At 39.7% G+C, this 17,604-nt stretch overlaps 2 protein-coding genes across 6 annotated transcripts; both read right to left on the bottom strand.

The window, feature by feature from the left end:
* Positions 1-3,354: 3,354 nt before the first annotated feature.
* Positions 3,355-9,189, bottom strand: LOC120108100 (cytochrome P450 704C1-like). 5 transcript variants are annotated; one of them, XM_039121648.1, is made up of 6 exons: positions 8,763-9,187; positions 5,103-5,318; positions 4,666-4,947; positions 4,129-4,467; positions 3,823-4,026; positions 3,355-3,625 (listed from the first exon to the last, which is right to left on the bottom strand). In XM_039121648.1, exons 1-6 carry the CDS (start codon positions 9,087-9,089, stop codon positions 3,446-3,448), a joined length of 1,548 nt encoding a protein of 515 aa, XP_038977576.1. In that variant the 5' UTR covers positions 9,090-9,187; the 3' UTR covers positions 3,355-3,445. The 5 variants fall into 5 exon arrangements, with proteins under 5 accessions (XP_038977576.1, XP_038977577.1, XP_038977580.1 ...); XM_039121649.1 differs by having other exon boundaries at positions 3,374-3,625; positions 4,675-4,947; positions 8,763-9,184; XM_039121652.1 differs by lacking the exon at positions 8,763-9,187 and adding an exon at positions 6,226-6,474 and having other exon boundaries at positions 3,374-3,625.
* Positions 9,190-13,020: 3,831 nt separating this feature from the next.
* LOC103721383 (pentatricopeptide repeat-containing protein At5g66520) lies at positions 13,021-16,976 on the bottom strand. Its single transcript, XM_008811571.4, has 2 exons — positions 13,853-16,976; positions 13,021-13,765 (listed from the first exon to the last, which is right to left on the bottom strand). The coding sequence occupies exon 1, from the start codon at positions 16,882-16,884 to the stop codon at positions 15,265-15,267; it is 1,620 nt and encodes a 539-aa protein (XP_008809793.3). The 5' UTR covers positions 16,885-16,976; the 3' UTR covers positions 13,021-13,765; positions 13,853-15,264.
* Between the last annotated feature and the right edge of the window lie 628 nt (positions 16,977-17,604).

Genomic DNA, 17,604 nt, shown 5'->3' with positions numbered 1-17,604 from the left:
GAGTTGCGGCAGGAGATTGTTAGAGATCTTCGAGACGATCTTCTGAGGGAGCTCAGAGGTCCAGCCACTGCCCCCTCTTCTGCGTTGGTTCCCTCCCTATCAGCCGTGACCGAGATGACGGCTCATCTGAGGGAGGAGATCTTCAACGTCAGGAGCCTGATACAAGCCCAGTTCTCCAACATGAGCGATGTCACGAGCAACACAAGACAGATGCGAGATGACATCCGACACGATATGGGCACTACTAGTCAGGGGCCGAGCGCTTGGCGAATGTCTTGATTGCCAAGCTGGACACACTCCAGCAGACTCTGACCGAGCTATCCACGACGCACAGTAGGGCCACCTCGGCCATTATCACCCAGCTAGGGAATGTCACGGACGGGGTCAGTCTCCTCATGGAGCAAAACAGACTGAGAGGAGGAGCCACATCCTCGAGGAAGCCCTAGCTGATTATGTTTACTTTGACATGTATTTACTGCTTTACTTATTGTATTCACAACTGTACTTACATATACATCAATACAATGAGTAGACAAATTTCTTCAAAATTGTGCATATTGATCTCTACTGGCTTGTGTGTTCAACTCCCTCTTCCTTTTTGATACGATGACAAAAAGGGGGAGAATATATTTAATAGATATGTAAAAGGAAAAAGGAATACATGAAAATCCATAAAAAGAAAAACTTTTAAAACACACAATAATTTGTTCTTAGTGGATTCAATACCTCGAGGCTCATTATCTCCCTGTTGGGGCTCCTAACGGAGTAATCTCCAGAATCTATTCAAGGGAAATTCGGAGATTAGTTGAATCATACTCAAGAACAAATTGGCAGATTGTTCCTCTAAAAACCAAAAATTTAAGTTCAAAAGCTTCAATGCACTAAAAGAAAATTCAGAGAATCTAAACAAAGTTGAATGCATATGTTGAGGGGGAGAATCTGAATTTTTAAGAAAGCAAAATCATTAAATATATATAAGCCAAACAATTGATTGCATGACATGAAGGCTTATATAATTCCAAATGAAAGGGAGAGCTCTAACTTCGAAATTTATTGTTTCACACCTTTCAAGTTTGGATAAATTAAATAACCAGACACTTGAATTCATTTCAAAAATTTTATTATAAATTTCCTTGTTTGTTGTGCAATTCACTTTACATATACTCACAATTGATTGCATGACATGAAGGCTTATATAATTCCAAATGAAAGGGGGAGCTCTAACTTCGAAATTTATTGTTTCACACCTTTCAAGTTTGGATAAATTAAATAACGAGACACTTGAATTCATTTCAAAAATTTTATTATAAATTTTCTTGTTTGTTGTGCAATTCACTTTACATATACTCAATGTTTTGTCATCATCAAAAAGGAGGAGATTGTGGAGTGATTGATCATAACCCTATTTGATTTTGATGAGCTCAAAGCATTTGAGTATATCTTATGTTTACTAATGAATTCAATCTAGTGTTTCAGTGAAAATCTTACAAATTTATGGTTAAGTGCATCTAGATTTGGTTCAAAATATTTTGGATAAGTTAAGAAGTCAAGTTGAACCAAAGTCTGAGACTCGAGTCGACTCCGGGATATTACGAGTCGACTCCAGGTGTATCAGAAGCACTGGCACAGGCTCGAGTCGACTCCGGAACCTTATGAGTCGACTCCGACTGAGAACAGACAGACGAACAGAAAGACTCAACTCAAAACCTGTCAGTGAGTCGACTCCTGAAGTGCGCGAGTCGACTCCGATGCTTACCGAGTCGACTCCGGAGTAGTATGAGTCGACTCCAGGGAGTTACAGACAAAAAAGTCAGAGAGCAATTTTCGACCCTGAGAGCCGAGTCGACTCCTGAGGAACGCGAGTCGACTCCGATGGTTGGCAGGTCGACTCCAAAGAAAGCAAGAGTCGACTCTCAGTGTTATACAAGGCAAAAGTCAGAGAGCAGTTTTCGGACACTGAGAGCCGAGTCGACTCCCGCAAAGCCCGAGTCGACTCCGAGATAGCGCGACCCCAAAAAGACAGAAGACAGAATTGTTGTCTCTGAGATGCGAATCGACTCCAAGACAGTTCGAGTCGACTCCAAGGCAGCGCTACTCCAAAAAGACAGAAGACTGTTTTTCGGATACTGAGAGCCGAGTCGACTCCGGAACAGTTCGAGTCGACTCCAAGACTGCACAAGCCAAAAGACAGAAGATCGAAAGTGCGGGCTCTGAGCGCCGAGTTGACTCCCAGAATTTCCGAGTCGACTCGAGTGAGCCAAGTTGAAGAATGGCTCTATGGATTCCATGGAATGAGCCGACTCCAAAAATGCCAGGTCAGCTCCAGGTTTTGGCGAGTCGACTCCGGGTTAAGTCGAGTCGACTTCCAGTCGAGAAGCTCACTTTAATTCAAATCCGGAACAGTTGCCGAGCCGACTCCAGAAGAGTATGAGTCGACTCTTGCTACAGCCGAGTCGACTCCAGATCGCGCGAGTCGACTCCGATCCCAACGGACACATTGTCAGGATGTGCAGAATGTGCAGAACGGCTAGTAAAATGAGTCTAACGGCTAGTTTCCGTAGGGAATGGCTTAAATAGCCACAGAGGACTGTAGCAAAGCAGAGAAATGATATTCCACTCAAAGAAAACAAGAATCCTCCATCTGCAAACTGATTTCAACGGAAAAGAAGGAAGAGAGCTATTAACTCCATTCAACCAACTCTTTCCAGCATTAAAGAAGTCTCCATCTGCCTTCAAGTCTTCAAGATATTCAAGAGGAGACCCAGAGTTCAAGAAGCCCTCCTCTACATCGTCATAAAATAGTTTGAGGGCTCTTAACTTCTCTATTGTTTATATTGCTGAATATCTGCTTTCCTAGAAGCTGTACTTTTTCTCTTTGTTCTTTCTTTCCATTTGATTCTTACTTGATTCAATCAGGGGATTGAATCAAGGGTGTATAGGTTTGTTGGTGAGCCTAGGTTGAAACCAACGTGTAAGGGTTCGATTGTGATCCCGGAAAAACAATCGGGGTGGTTCTAGTCGGTGAGCCTGGGAAAACCGACCGAGTTCGTTGTGACCTCGTAAAACAACAAGTTTGGTTGTGAGCTTGTAAAGCAACCGGCTGTAATCCGAGGGGTTATAGTGAATTCCCAAGTGAGGCTTGGGGAGTGGACGTAGGAACAAGGGTTAGCTCCGAACCACTATAAAATCATTGTGTTTGTGATTGCATTTGTCTCTCTTACTTTCATTTCATTCACTGCACATAGCATCTAATTAATCAACTTGCAAAAAGGATTAATTAGTATCTCACAAACCATTTAATTGTAATAATTATTTTAAAACCCAATTCACCTCCCCTCTTGGGTTGTCTATCTGGGCAACAAGATTGCTGGTTCTTTACATTTGTGGCATGAAGTTACCAAGCCAGCTCAGGTAAATGTAGCACTGAATACTCAGAATTCTAGTCTCATCTGTGGAATGCATAGAGATGAAGACCCTTGTCAATTTGAAGTGTTAGCATGGTCCTGTAGTTAACAGGTTGTCTCTCATTACTCAGCTTAAATCTGAAAAAACTCAAAAGCAATGCGGCGAAGATCTTCATTTGCCGGTAAGCTAATTCCTTTCCCAAGCATATACGTGGACCAGCCTGCATGCCCACCATAAGAAGTCCATGTCATTGTCTTGCTGAAAGTTTAACTTAATACCATGATGAAGAAAAATTAATGTATGTTCAACATTTTTTTTTCCAAAAGACATTAGATGCTCAAGTGAACCATCTCTATGTTGCGACCCCCTCAACAAAGTGTACAATTAAGAATTCTACAATTATATAACAAAAATTACCTGGAACGCGGTAAACTTAAATGGGCTTTCAGGAGAGAATACTCCATCACTGTTAAGCCACCTCTCTGGCCGAAAGTCTTCTGCATCATCGCCCCATATGAATTTCATTCGGCCCATAACATAAGGCATATAAACCACCATATCCCCCTTCTTCACATCATGCCCATCTGGCAAAGTATCATCCGCGAAACAAATCTTGGGATTCTGGATGGCATGTCAGTCAGATAACTTATGATGAGATTAATACATGATCTTGGATTTTGCATGTTATTACATTCATGAATGACTTCTGCAGTAAAAATTTACCAGGGGAACTGCAGGATACAGCCTTAAAGTCTCTGACAGTGTTGCATGGAGATACTGCATCTTGTCAATGGTTTCTTCAGTTAAACTTGCTGCAAATTCTCCTATGGATGCATCATTTCCAATCTCTTTAGTCGCAAGGATCAATTCTTCAACTATCTTTTCTTCGACAGAAGGATGCTTGCAGAGCATATAGAAGAGCCATGAAAGAGTGACTGCTGTTGTATCTTTTCCTGCAACCATGAAGTTCAGGATGATGTCTCTCAAGTACTTGTGTGTGATTTTTTCTGGATCCTGCTGACTCTCAACTAGAAATCTAGAGAGGAAGTCTTCCTTCTTCGACTGCAATGCCACTCATGCAAAAGAATCAGGCATTCAATTAGAAATCACAACACTCTAAGGCCTGCTCCTGTCTATTTATTATTATGAGGATGTTTGTATATCTCTTTATTTTTCTATTATGTACCATTTTGACCATTAATTATGGCCAAAAATAAAAATAAAGGATAACAGAAAAGGAAAGGAGAGAGGGATATGTACCAGTCTTACCAAATCATGTTGCTTTATCTTGTTGTCTATCACTTTGTACACAAAGTCATCAACCACTTGAATTCTTTTGTTTAGCACTGCTTCAGACCCAATGTTTAAGAGCTTCTTAATTTTCCAAGAGATATCAACATAACGCCATGTGGTTAAGGCACTTGAGTCATCAAATGCCTCAGCAAATTTGCTCCCTTCTTCATTAGATCCACACAAGCTGTCTATTTCCACTCCAAAGGCCACCTGGAAGATTGAATCCATTGTTGACTTCATGAATAGGTCCTGCAAGTAGGTCAACCACATTTATGTGACTACTTTAAGTGAAGGATTTCAATCACTTATCCTTCTAGTGGCTTATAAAGTTAGTATATATAATAAAACAAAGACCAGTATAAGGTAATAAAACAAAGACCTAACACGATGATTCTATCACTCACTTGAATATCCACTATCTTGCTTGATCTTACAGCCTCTGAAATGACTGAAGCAAGCTTAGTTGCATTGGAGATAAAGACCGCATTACTGTAATCTCTCAACACCGACTTGGAGAATTCAACACTGGCTACTTTTCTTTGGTGGTACCATTTCTCACCATCGACTGCAAATATTCCATCACCAAGGAGATCCTTCATATTGTTGTAGTTATATTGTCCCTGCAACATAAACTAATTTTGATATCTTGTAACAAAAACAAGATTATTGGCTTCTCCTGAACTTGCCAGATATATTAGAGAGGCTGTGCATGTTGCAGAGAACGATCTCTGAGGTTATCACTAGTTATTCAATAAAACCTCTTTACAGGGTTCTTTAATATTTGCAAATTTAAACTATCTTGAAAATGCTAATTGTTTAGAAAACTAATGTTAACAAACCAAAGCCTGATGAAACCATAAAAATGAAATTCAGTTCAAACATTGCTTGGTTCACCAAAAAGACCACTTAGAGGCCGCCTCCTCCTCCTCCTCCTCCTCCTCCTGCTTCTTCTTCTTCTCCTCCTCCTCCTTCTCCTCCTCCTCCTCCTTCTTCTTCTTCTTCTTCTTCTTCTGCTTCTTCTTCTTCTTCTTCTCCTCCTCCTCCTCCTTCTTCTCCTTCTCCTCCTTCTTCGTCTTCCTCTTCTTCCTCTTCTTCTTCTTCATCTTCCTCTTCTTCTTCGTCTTCTTCTTCTTTGTCTTCGTCTTCTTCTTCTTCTTTGTCTTCGTCTTCTTCTTCCTCTTCCTCTTCCTCTTCCTCTTCTTCCTCTTCCTCTTCTTCTTCGTCTTTGTCTTCGTCTTCTTCTTCCTCTTCCTCTTCCTCTTCCTCTTCTTCTTCTTCTTCTTCTTCTTCCTCTTCCTCTTCTTCTTCGTCTTCGTCTTCTTCGTCTTCGTCTTCTTCAAATATAGTGAGTATATTTGACTATACATCAATTATACTCACTATATTTGATGTACAGTCATTATCACCATCCTTCTAATACCATAATCTGGAATACCACTGCTGCATTCCTCCCTCTACTTTCATAGCTGCATTATAAGTTACATTTGTTTTCAGAGTTGGATGTTCAAATAATTAGAGAATGCCTACCTGCTATTGTAAAGATAGATAGAACTTCCTTTCGCCATATTTTTTCATTCTTCTCCACTTATGGGCCTTGTGACTCCCAGATTTTCAAAGGAGAAAAGATGGAAACATTTCAATTTTGGCATTCTAATTTTTGCATGTTACAGTGGAGCGTGCCAACTAGTGCAGTTGGTAGAGTCTTTGGAGGATCGTGCCAAGGACCTAGGTTCAGGTCCTTTCCTCATCCCAACTTCAGCCAGAATTTCTCTGATCCTAGTTCACCAAAAAAAATATAAATAAATAAATAAAGAAGCATCTTACAGTGACCTGTGTTAAGGGAACATCCTAATCTCTCTCAGAAAATCAAACCCCAGTTGGAAGAAGAATATGTATATGGAATGCATTGTGATAAAAACCCCTTTCATTTTGCCTTTTAACAAGAAATATGAGATTAATAGGCCTTGTCTAAAAGAAGAGTGCATATCTGATCAGTAATGTTTTCTTCACATAATACAATTATTGAAAGATTATCTGCACTGCTTATTTTTTGGGTTTAACTCAGAATTCTCAGATAATTGCAAGGTCTTGAGAATATTGGCTTTTTAGACTGAAAGAGTCCGCTTCAACAAACTAATACAGTGTTTAAGAAATTCAGAGTAGATTGGCTTCTACACTCCCTATGTTAATTATTCCCAGCAGCTCTTAATCAGTTAAACTGAGTCTCTGATGCAGTTTTTTTGTTTTTCGGAAGAGAATCTCTGACACAGGCTTTGACAATGGTTATCTTCAAAATAAGCAGATTAACCTTTTCCAACCCCAAACATTAGAACAACATATTAAACTCTAAGAGCTTATGACTCTTACACGATGCATCACTAACGACCCTGCTGCAGCGAAGGTGGAGATGGGGTTCAAATGAACACTTCTCTGTTCTGTCTTTCTACAAGTTCTTGAATGAAGGGGGTCTTATCTCTGCTTTTCCAAATTGTTGTTCAAAATGCCCTCTCCAGTTAAAACTCTGATTAGCACTTGGCATGCCATTTTCAACAAAATTCAGATCACTGAGAACCTGAGGAAGAAAAGATGTATTAGTCCTTCGATCTTTCTTTTTGTTATCTTTGGATCTCTCTTGAATTTGAAACATTTTTAACCACTTTTTTCTTGGTGGTCTGTATGAACAAAATCTAAAGTTCAAGCTGGATGGAGGCAGGCGGTATTACTCATCTATTATCATTTTCTAGTGCCTGTGGTTGGAGAAAAACAGAAGAGTTCTCTCCAACATTGACAGCCAGATACAAGAGCTTATTAATAATGCTATTTTCTTGGTCAAGGACTGGTTTAGACCAGTATCTGGTAGGTGCAGAGTTATGATCCTCCCTCTGTGGAGTTGCGGTAGCATTCAGATGGAATTCCTTTCATTTTCTGTTTTGCTCTAAGTTGAGCTCCTCCTATAAGTAAGCTATTCTACTTCTCTCTCTCTCTCCCTGTAAGTTCATTATCTTAATGAATTTGACCAGGTTCTGCTCAATTTTCTTCTCATAAAAAAAGAAAAAGAAATACAGAGTAGATAAACAGCTTAGCATGATAAATGCCTCGGAGAACCATCTGCAAGTACTGCATTTGGAAGCACTATCATTTGCAAAGACTAACATTTTCTTCCTTTAATACAAAACTCTTGAATCCACAAGGAGATAATCTCAAACAAAGTTAAGGAAATTTTAAAATCAGATTTTGATTGACTTTCTGACAAGGACAAAAGATCCTGCTGCAATCTGAACTCCATGGTTCATGCTGTGCTTAGAACTCCTGTCACATAATAACTTTGCGACGACTTGTTATTGACTCCAAAAAACAACTCGAATTACAATTTTTTTTTCATGAGGCTTGAAGTCAGGGATGAGCCTGTTATATTACACATTTGTACATGTAACGATAATTTAAAATCTAATGGACTGTATTTACACTTGAAGGATTATAAGTTAATGGAGAGAAAATTTATAAGTCAAAACCAGATACAAAAAATTAATCATGACTTGACTGTCCAATACAAATTTATGGAAGGCTGGCCATTTCCATACATTAAAAAACTGAAATTTTACTCTAAAATCCTATATAAAAAGGTATTAGCACCAAAAAGTGATGGCATGGATTTCTGCAATAACAGATCAGCATCACTGTATCAATTCGTTCAAATTGATAGGTTCACCTTCAACATGTAATTCAAGGCTCCAATTACAAGATGCAGCATAAGATGTAATGTGCATTTTTTGTAAAAGACCAAATCATTTCTGAAAGACTTTGGAGTGATTTGTACGCAAATAAAAGAAGAAGAAGAAGAAGAAGAAGAAGAAAGAAGAAAGGCTTCAATGCCTTTCATTAACCTCCATGGCACATGACCTATACCGTATATACTAATACTATTCTTAGAAAGGATAGAATGAAGCAAATCTAAACTAGATCTATAGCCTGAATTTTGCATTATATCGATGGATTTTTACCCCTTACACCTTTCAAGAGGGTGGAAAAAAAGAAGAAAAGATGACTGGGTGGATCAAGTATACCTTCCCATAGTTAGAGAAGTTGGTTTTGAGGATGAACTCCACATTAGCCGGATCAGCAGTGTAGACCTCACTACAGAAAGGGGAGAGCAGCCTGTAGGTCTTGTGCTTGCGAGCGAGGCTTGTGGAGTAGTCATGGAGCCGACCAAAGTTAAGGAAGTGATGGAAGATGGTTCCAGCGACTGGGGGATACCTTTTCTTCTTCCTAGTGGCCTTTCCAAGTGATCTCCAGACAATCAGGACTCCGAAGGCAAAGGCAACAGCAAGCAGGATCAGAGCTGCTGCCATGGCTGCGAAACCAAGGGGATGGGGGTCTGAAAGAAAGAACATGGTGAGTTGATGAGAGAATGATTGGCGATGTCTCCAGCCACTTTTCCACTGAGATATCTAAGGAGAGGTTGGCAGGTTGGACAAGAAAGCTTCTTCTTTTCATAATTAATCGTTTTTGGTTAGGTGATTGGCTGTTGATGTAACATATATATTTCTTTTTCCCTGCAAGACTACCACAGTAGGAAATCTCTCACACACAAAAAAAATGAAAAAGTCTCTCCCAAGAAGGCACTGCGATTTCTTTTTTTCTTTCATAAATTTTTCTATGTTGCTTTAGCTTTTCTGTTTCTTCACTAGCTTCATCAACTTTTTATCTAGAAAATAAAAAACATCAGTCTTCTTGTCCATGGGAGCTAAAAACTGTGTGCAGTCCCGCCATATAATAGTTAATATAAATAATTTACATATCCAAAAACAAATTAATTAAATTGAGAATATTAAATAGCAAATCTTAAAAGCCTGTGTAGGTGATATTGTGATGCATATATATTTTGAAATAATTATTCTGATCATATGTATTTTTCTAATTAAAATCTTAATATGTAATTTACCTAATATAATTTATAAAAATGATAATTAAAAACATATAGTACATTTGTATACTTCTATTTTGAGTTTTATCGAACCGGGCTCACTAAATCTAATTTTATCTCGGCTCATATATTAATTAGGAGACCTAAATTCTAGTCAAATTTTGAAATAAGCACAAAATTGACTAGCCAATAACTTGCTTATACTAATTATAGCATAAAATATATTTAATTCAATAATTTATTTAAACTTATAGTAGATTGTATATTTTTATGAGCATTCATTTGAAAAATATTTTTTTAAAATTTTTTTTCTAAGGATAATAACAATTGTTAGTTGATTGTTTCATAAATCTTGGCATTAATTAGAGGTGTCAACAAAAGCCAGTGCCTTACTAACTCAATCCAAAACCGGCTTGAAACATATCCCTATCTCTCTGAATGAAAAAAAAGAATAATGGAAACAAACGGAGCCATATCCCTTTCTTGAACATTTTGTCCTCTCCCTAACTGGAAACCTATCTACTTTTCCTGAGCTCTACCTACATCTCATGTCAGATCCTAGTTGTCGTTGGCTGCAAAGCTTGCTTCATGTACTTCATGGTCCATAAGCGCATTAAGGACTACCCCAAGAACGATGGCCTCTTCCACCTTGGTTGTAATGGTTGCATTTAAAATGGCCAAATTTTGGCTCGAATTAATGAAAAAAATCATTGTTTTAAGACAAAATGTTCGATTTTTTTTTCTTCTCCTCCTCTTTCCCTGATTCAATCTACTTTTTCTTTTCTTCTCTCCCCATCTATACCCAGTTGTGAATCATAGAGAAATATCTATAGTTGAAGATAAATAATCTCTTTTCTATGACAATTATTTTATTTAATGCTATGTTATACATTATCTTATGATTTATAGTGAATTTTTTAATAGAAGAAAAAAATTTCTCCACTTTTGCTTTCATCCTAATCTAAAGAGAAAGCATGCAATATCTGTACATAGGGTTTCGAACTCATTCGGGGAGGGCATAATATAGCAGCATTCGAGAAGCAGAGGATGTGGGATGCCGACGATGCGCAGAGGAGTTGCTAGGGTTTTGGTTCGGGAGAGGGTGGAGCGCTTAAGAGAGGGCTAGGGCTCGGTTTGTTTTCTTCTCTTTTCTTTTCTTTTATTTTTTTGTGTTGAGGTGGTTCCATCTATCCATGTGGCAGGCTGCTATAGGCCCGGTCAATAACTGAGCTGTTAGACTGAGCCTAGAGAACAATATCTCCTCCTATTACATTTCAAAGAATTATATCCTACACCTGATGTACCAGCTCAGTGGTACACAAGGCCAATGATATGCCGCAATGTGGGCATTTGTCTTTTTCTACCATTTGAAGTCAGGAGAAGTTAAGAAAGTGTTCTTTTCTTTGCTTGATTTGGGTAGGTGAAGGCATCCACCATTTTCTCTTTCTCAGCTTCTCTCTCCCCAATCTCTTTCCCCTCTCGCAAGCAATTATCGAAGAATCAACAAGATAAAAGGCAAGAACTCCCCTCCCCTTTCTCTTCTCTAATCCTTTCGATTCCTAATCGTAAATCGAGACCTAATCCTTCTTCATCCAAGGCTAGGGCTCCCGATCCCCCCATCCCATGGATGCCAAAGGAGGGCAAGATGGTAATGGAAACAGTGGAGATGGGGTCGTCGATAGCTGTGGCAATGGAGATGAGCAGGCACATAGTATTTTTTTCCCTTCTTGTAGCTTTTAAAACATGGGAGAAGGCCTTTGGATGTGCGCAAGCAGGAGAGAAGGGCATGATGGTGATGGAGACAGTGGAGATGGCATCGCTGACGGCTATGGCGGCAAAGATGAGGAGGCAGACTAGTGCATTTTGTCCTTACATTGAGATGGCCAGAATGTCCATGTGGTGGCATATCATTGGTTCGGTGTACTGCTAAGCTAGTGCACTGGGTGTAGAATATAATTTCTCATTACATCCCAACCTTTCATCATGGGAAGAAGACTAGTGAAGGCTTCTCTCAATCTTCTTCAACTCGGTGAAAGAAATTTATTTAAAAAATATGTTAATAGCCCCAACCTCCACATGAGACCATACCGACACAACCATCAGAGAATCCATCAGTGCTCCCGAGTCCACGAGATATGCACAATCTTGCTGGAATTCAATGATGAAGGGGGACTTGGGGGAAGAAGAGGCGGAGGAGCGAGAGCTAGGAGGTCCTCGATATGCTCGCCAACTTTAACTGTTCCTCCTTCAGCCAGCCAGACCGCCTCCTCATCGTCCACATGCCCACTTTTCCTCCTTGTCCTCCTTCATCTCCATCTACACTCCTCCTTTCTTTTCCTCTAATTGAAGCAGTTAAACTTTTTTTTAAAAAAAACAACGAATAGAAGAACAAGTTGAGATTTTTCTCTCCTCAAAAGCTCCCTCCTTTTCAATGAAATTAGGATCTCTAGTGATCCTCCAAGATGGTCCGATGGCGAGGTTATGGATCTAACTCAGTGGTTCGGGCCGTGTTGGTCGATTGTTAGGTGCTTCAATTTGGGATTGATCTCGTATAGCCATGGTCACTTGCAATACTTTGCCTCTATAATCTTCAGTGCACCATGAAGAATTTTTTTTTCCCCACGCTCTTATTCTCAAATTCATTTGCAATCTTCCATGAACTTAGGGACATTTTTGACTCCATTGGATGTATTTTAGATAAGATATGGAGAAGTACCACCAAAGAAAGGAATAGAGGTTGTTTCCACTTTTTCTTTTCTTTTCTAAATCTTCTTATAGCGAGCCAAAAAAAAAAAAAAATCACATTTTCAACTTGTGATAGGATATGAATAATACACATTTCCAGCCTACGATGAGATATCAATAATACCATATTTCTAACTTATAGTGGAGCATCAATGATGTCATATTTCTAGCTTATAATGGGTACCAACAACATGGATAGTTCCAAGTATCGCACCTGATTGTCCAATTATATAAATTGATCATGTTTTCTAAGTAAATGCAATTCAATACCATATTTCTTGCAAATTTTGATGCACATGAGCATCAAGTTCTATGTAAACCAAAATCAGCAATATAGAATACATATGTACAAAAGGAAACATACAACCTTAACAAGTAATCATGCGACGAGTAGATATAACGTTCCGTGCAAAACCAAACTCATTGATGCATAAAAAAAAAAAAAACACGTGCACGCATGTGCAAACACGTGCACAAACAAGCATATGCGCGCACGCACATGCACAAGCACGCACATAGATGCAAACACGCACGTGCTGGCACACCCACTCGCATGCACACACCCACATTATATATATATATATATATATATATACAAATGATTATGTCTACAGATTTTTCTCTCTACCGAAGATAAATCTGGAAACAATATGTACCAGTCAACATCGAACATGTTCAATAAATTTAAATAGGGACTTTTAGGTTCTTTTGTTCATGCTTGCTTGCTATTATTATAAATCTTGGTAACATATCTTCCAAGAAGGCAAAAGAATAGAATGCATAATCCCGCATTCACTGTAAAGATGAAATTGGTGTATCGGCTTCCAAAGAAAACAATTGAAATATGCTACCATCTTCTTGCCCGAGTTTCATCTACTTCGTCTTGTGGTGAATCAACTGGAACACTATCATCAATCACAATTTGAGGTTCCTCTTGAGCTGTGCCTCAAACCAAATGGTCAGAAGCCTCTTGATGTTCCAGAATGCATCAGCATGACACCAGAAAAATATGGAGTTAGAGTCATTAAGAGCCCTTCTGAACCAAGCCACGAACTCATTCGATCCTGAGAGAGTGCCTAGCTTGACACCGAACCCGACTTTGAAGATTGAGCCCCAAGTCGATCTCCTCAGAAGATCCTGCCAAGAAGACAAACAACAAGACCAATTCTTCTGACATGCATGGCCACCTTTCTATTATCCAAATGACTTTAATCATATCTGCGTATCTGTTAAAGTTTCAGTATTTGCAGCATCTGAGATTTTCTTTTCTGAAACATGACACTACTAAAGTCTCAAAGAACCTTGGTTTAGAACTCGAAGCTTGCAAGCTTTATTTGGTGGCGCCACTTCTTACTATCTACCACAGAGATCCTTCACTATGTGATAACTGTACTGACCCTGTTAACATACCATAAATTATATTAACAGAATTTAAGATAATCAAGAAAGAGGAACAGAATAAAAGGTAATGGTAAAATCAAGCACCTCACTGTATTTGGAGAAGCTGAACTCGAGAATGTGCTTGATTTTGGCAGTGTGAGCAATAAAGATCGGGCTATCTGAAGGCTTGATCAGCCAAAAAGGTTTGGTGCCTGCATGCAATATTGGTTTGGAAATCAAAGAGCGAATTATAAGTAGATGCTCTGATGGAACATGGTGCCCGCAATGAGGAATCTATCAGCCTTTTGGATTGACCCCTTGATTCAGAAGATGCAAAAGGAGATAACTGAGCCAATAGCATAGAGAAGTCTCACTTCAAAGGCTCTACCAATCCTGAGAGTTGGGAAGCCATGAAAGGGGATGTGGTGAATGATTTGCCATTGGCAAAAAGGCTTTTGCTGGTTTATATATCCATTAGTCTGTGCAGAAAGAACAAGAAGACAGTGCCATGCCATCCTCATGCCATCCTCATGCCATGACATTGACAGCCAGGCCTATTTGCTTGGAGCCTAATAACTGCAACAGTTTTCATATTTTCTGAAGTTGGTTCATTAATTCAAAGAGAACCTTTACTACTGTATGAATTACAAATGCCAAGAATAATTTTCAGATGTATAGGTGAAGAGCATATACATTATCGGACATGTTCTTTGCCCATGATTGCAATGTAGCATCTGATTGCATCTTAGATCATAACAACACGAGTTCCATATATAAAACGATAGGTTGCAGGACAACTTATCTGGCCTCTAGGGTCAAAGTTATTGTTCTATGTACCATCATACTCAGCAGTTGAAGAGTGGAACAGCACAATTAGCATGTTAAGACACAAGTTACAATTCGTGAGCATGAAAGTCTTGATTTCCTCGATGTTGGCCATGAAATGTCTGAAATATTCCCTGGCCTCTTATTTCTTCCAAAAAGCACTTAGCATATCCACTTGGTTGCATAAGCCTCAAAATTTTCTGGCATATTCAACAACTGTTGAACCTTATAATAAGCTCTCAAATTTAAAAAACAATGGTAATCTGATTTAGTTAAAAGAATGAAAGAATAAGGTTATGATACTTCTGCAATTTGAATACTTTACATGCCCACCTTTCTTTTTGTTATATGTATAGGAACAGGTGCACTTTGAACAAGTTGCTGTCAGCCCTGATTTTGATGCAGCATACTTGCTCACTCATTCACTGTTCAAAGGATTTTCTACATTCGGTACTGTCTCCTTGCATCTCTAGATTATTTATCATCATTCCTTCCTGAAAATTAATTGAAAGGCCGCACTTCATATATAGAGAATTTTGTGTGCCAAGGTTCTGATCCAAGTAAGTCCCTTTCCTCATTTGCCATAAAGAACGCAGATGAGACTTGCTTTAAATCTCATGATACTGTGAATTTACCCAAAAAAAGGAACAAACCTGGAATCTTCATCAGATACTCAAACAAGCTGCTACATGTCAACAAGTCCAAGGGATTTCTAACAATTCCTCATCGTTAGTGGGTAAGTAACCTGTGGACTTCAACTCATCATTGATCCCATTCAACACCCACCCCATTTCCATCATCAAGTTATCAGGTGTTCCTTTTGCTGAAAACTCAAGCACCTGGCCATCAACTTCAGTCATACTGCAACCAGGTGCAGTTTTCTTTATCCGGTGCTCTTTCATGACAGATCTAACTTTCTTTACATCCTCAAACCTATTAGCCTTGGCATATATATCCGATAGAATTATATAGAATACATGGTTCAGAGGATCTAAGCCAATCAAATAACCAGCCACCCTTTCTCCGACCTCCACATTTCCATGCATCCTACATGCACCAAGCAATGCCCCCCAAACATACGAGTCCGGCTCCATAGGCATGCTTCTGATCAGTCTGTCAGCCTCTTCAAATAACCCTGCTCGGCCAAGCAAATCAACCATGCAGGCATAATGCTGCAACTGAGGCTCAATGAAGTAGACTTGTTTCATCACATTGAAACACCACCGGCCTTTTTCTACCAGGCCCGCATGAGCGCAAGCATTTAGAAGTGCACCAAAAGTCACATAATTAGGCTTGGTCCCATGCCTCTCCATCTCTTCCAGAAGACCAAAAGCCTCTTCTCCAAGCCCATGGATGGCAAATGCTGAGATCATCGCTGTCCAAGCCAAGACATCTTTCTTGGGAATCTCCTGGAAGACCTCCACAGCTCTCTCCACACACCCACATTTTCCATACATGTCTATCAATGCGGTTCCAATCACGACATCAAACTCCAGCCCATGCCTCTTCAAGTAACCATGCACCCATTTCCCTTGGTCCAGAGCTCCCAGCGAAGCACATGCTGAGACTACACTGGCAACCGTCACCTTGTCAGGCTTAGCGTATTCATTGGCCGAGAAAAGCATCTCATGGAACAAAGCCAATGCCTCCCTTGACCGGCCACCCTGTGCAAAGCCAGTTATGATCGAGTTCCAAGTTCTTGTATTCCTCTCCTTCATGTCCAGAAACAGACGCAGAGCCAAGTCGAGCTCCCCGCACCTCAAATACCCTATCAAGATCGAGTTCCAAGAGACTATATCTCTGTGGGCCATTTCGTCGAACACCCTCCGCGCGGAATCGACGAGCCCACAGCTCGAATACATATAGACCATGGCATTTTCGACGAAGATGTCCAAATGGAAGCCCAGCTTCGAGACATGGGCGTGGAGCCTCCGGCCGGCGGCAGAGTCGAGGCGGAGGGAGCAGTGCTTGAACAGAAAGGGGAAGGTGAGGTGGTCGGGACGGACGCCGGCGGCGAGCATTTGGACGTAAAAGGAGAGAGGGCTGAGAGAGGAGGTGGGCATGGCGTGCGCTCGGATCATGGCGTTGTAGGCGGAGAGGGTCGGGGAGGGGAGGCGGCGGAAGAGGGCGGAGGCGTAGGGGAGGGAGCCGGCGGGGGAGGTGGCGCAGAAGAAGAGGAGGCGGGAGAGGAGGGAGGCGGCGGTGCGGGGGTCGAGGTAGGGGGAGGTGGTGATGAGGGCGTGGATTTGGCGAAGCTCGCGCAGGCTCTGGCATCGGTGGATGAGGCGGGCGAGGGCGGTCGCGCATCTCATCCTTCGCGCACGCAAGCTCTTCCATGACAGGTGGAAACTATGTGCGACGCTCCTAATACGACTTTAGCATTAGAAGTTGGCTCCGTTTGGCATAAAAGCGGAAATGAAAACGCATCGAAGTTAGTAGCAGATAGGCCAACAAAACTGCAGATTGAGTATTCTTATATATATCAATCAAGATACTTTATGAGTTAGAAAGAAAAATTTTTGAAATTTGCTATTTTCAATTTTTTTAAATATATTCGTACTAAAATCATATAAATCATCTATTTTAGTAAAAAAAATAAAAAAAAAGAAGTTGTGCTAAATAATATTGCTGCCTAGTAAAATACCTCTATGATAATCAAAAAACAGAGAGATGGCATTCATATTAAAAATAAAAAATAAAAATATTTAAGAATAAATATAATAAAATATGAAATATTGATATTTAAAATTATTATTAAGTAAAAATATTGAAGAATAACAAAGGTACTAACTATTCTAGGAATTAAAACAAATTCTAAAAAGTACATTTGAATAAATAAACCTATGTTATATTTTTTTAAAAATCAATATTGTACCATAAGTTAAGATATGATTAAAAATTAATAATATAATATATTAAAGTGCTATTATTTGTGGATAGAATCTTAAAATACACCTAGATCAAAATGGCAAAAGAAGACATAGAGAAGATGTCATTCATCACGAGTCTATATACTCTATGATATATTTTTT

The sequence above is a fragment of the Phoenix dactylifera genome, unplaced genomic scaffold (assembly GCF_009389715.1).
Source record: "Phoenix dactylifera cultivar Barhee BC4 unplaced genomic scaffold, palm_55x_up_171113_PBpolish2nd_filt_p 001171F, whole genome shotgun sequence".
Taxonomy (NCBI): Eukaryota; Viridiplantae; Streptophyta; class Magnoliopsida; order Arecales; family Arecaceae; genus Phoenix; species Phoenix dactylifera.
The sequence above is the reverse complement of the archived record's forward strand: the minus strand, read 5'-3'. Positions and strand labels throughout refer to the sequence as shown.

Coding starts and splice junctions, on each gene's coding strand:
- LOC103721383 (XM_008811571.4), bottom strand. CDS start 16,884: ATGAGATGCGCGACCGCCCTCGCCCGCCTCATCCACCGATGCCAGAGC.
- LOC120108100 (XM_039121648.1), bottom strand. CDS start 9,089: ATGTTCTTTCTTTCAGACCCCCATCCCCTTGGTTTCGCAGCCATGGCA. Junction 4,948..5,102: donor GCAAGATAGTGGATATTCAA/GTGAGTGATAGA, acceptor ACCTACTTGCAG/GACCTATTCATGAAGTCAAC. Junction 4,468..4,665: donor AACATGATTTGGTAAGACTG/GTACATATCCCT, acceptor GTGGCATTGCAG/TCGAAGAAGGAAGACTTCCT.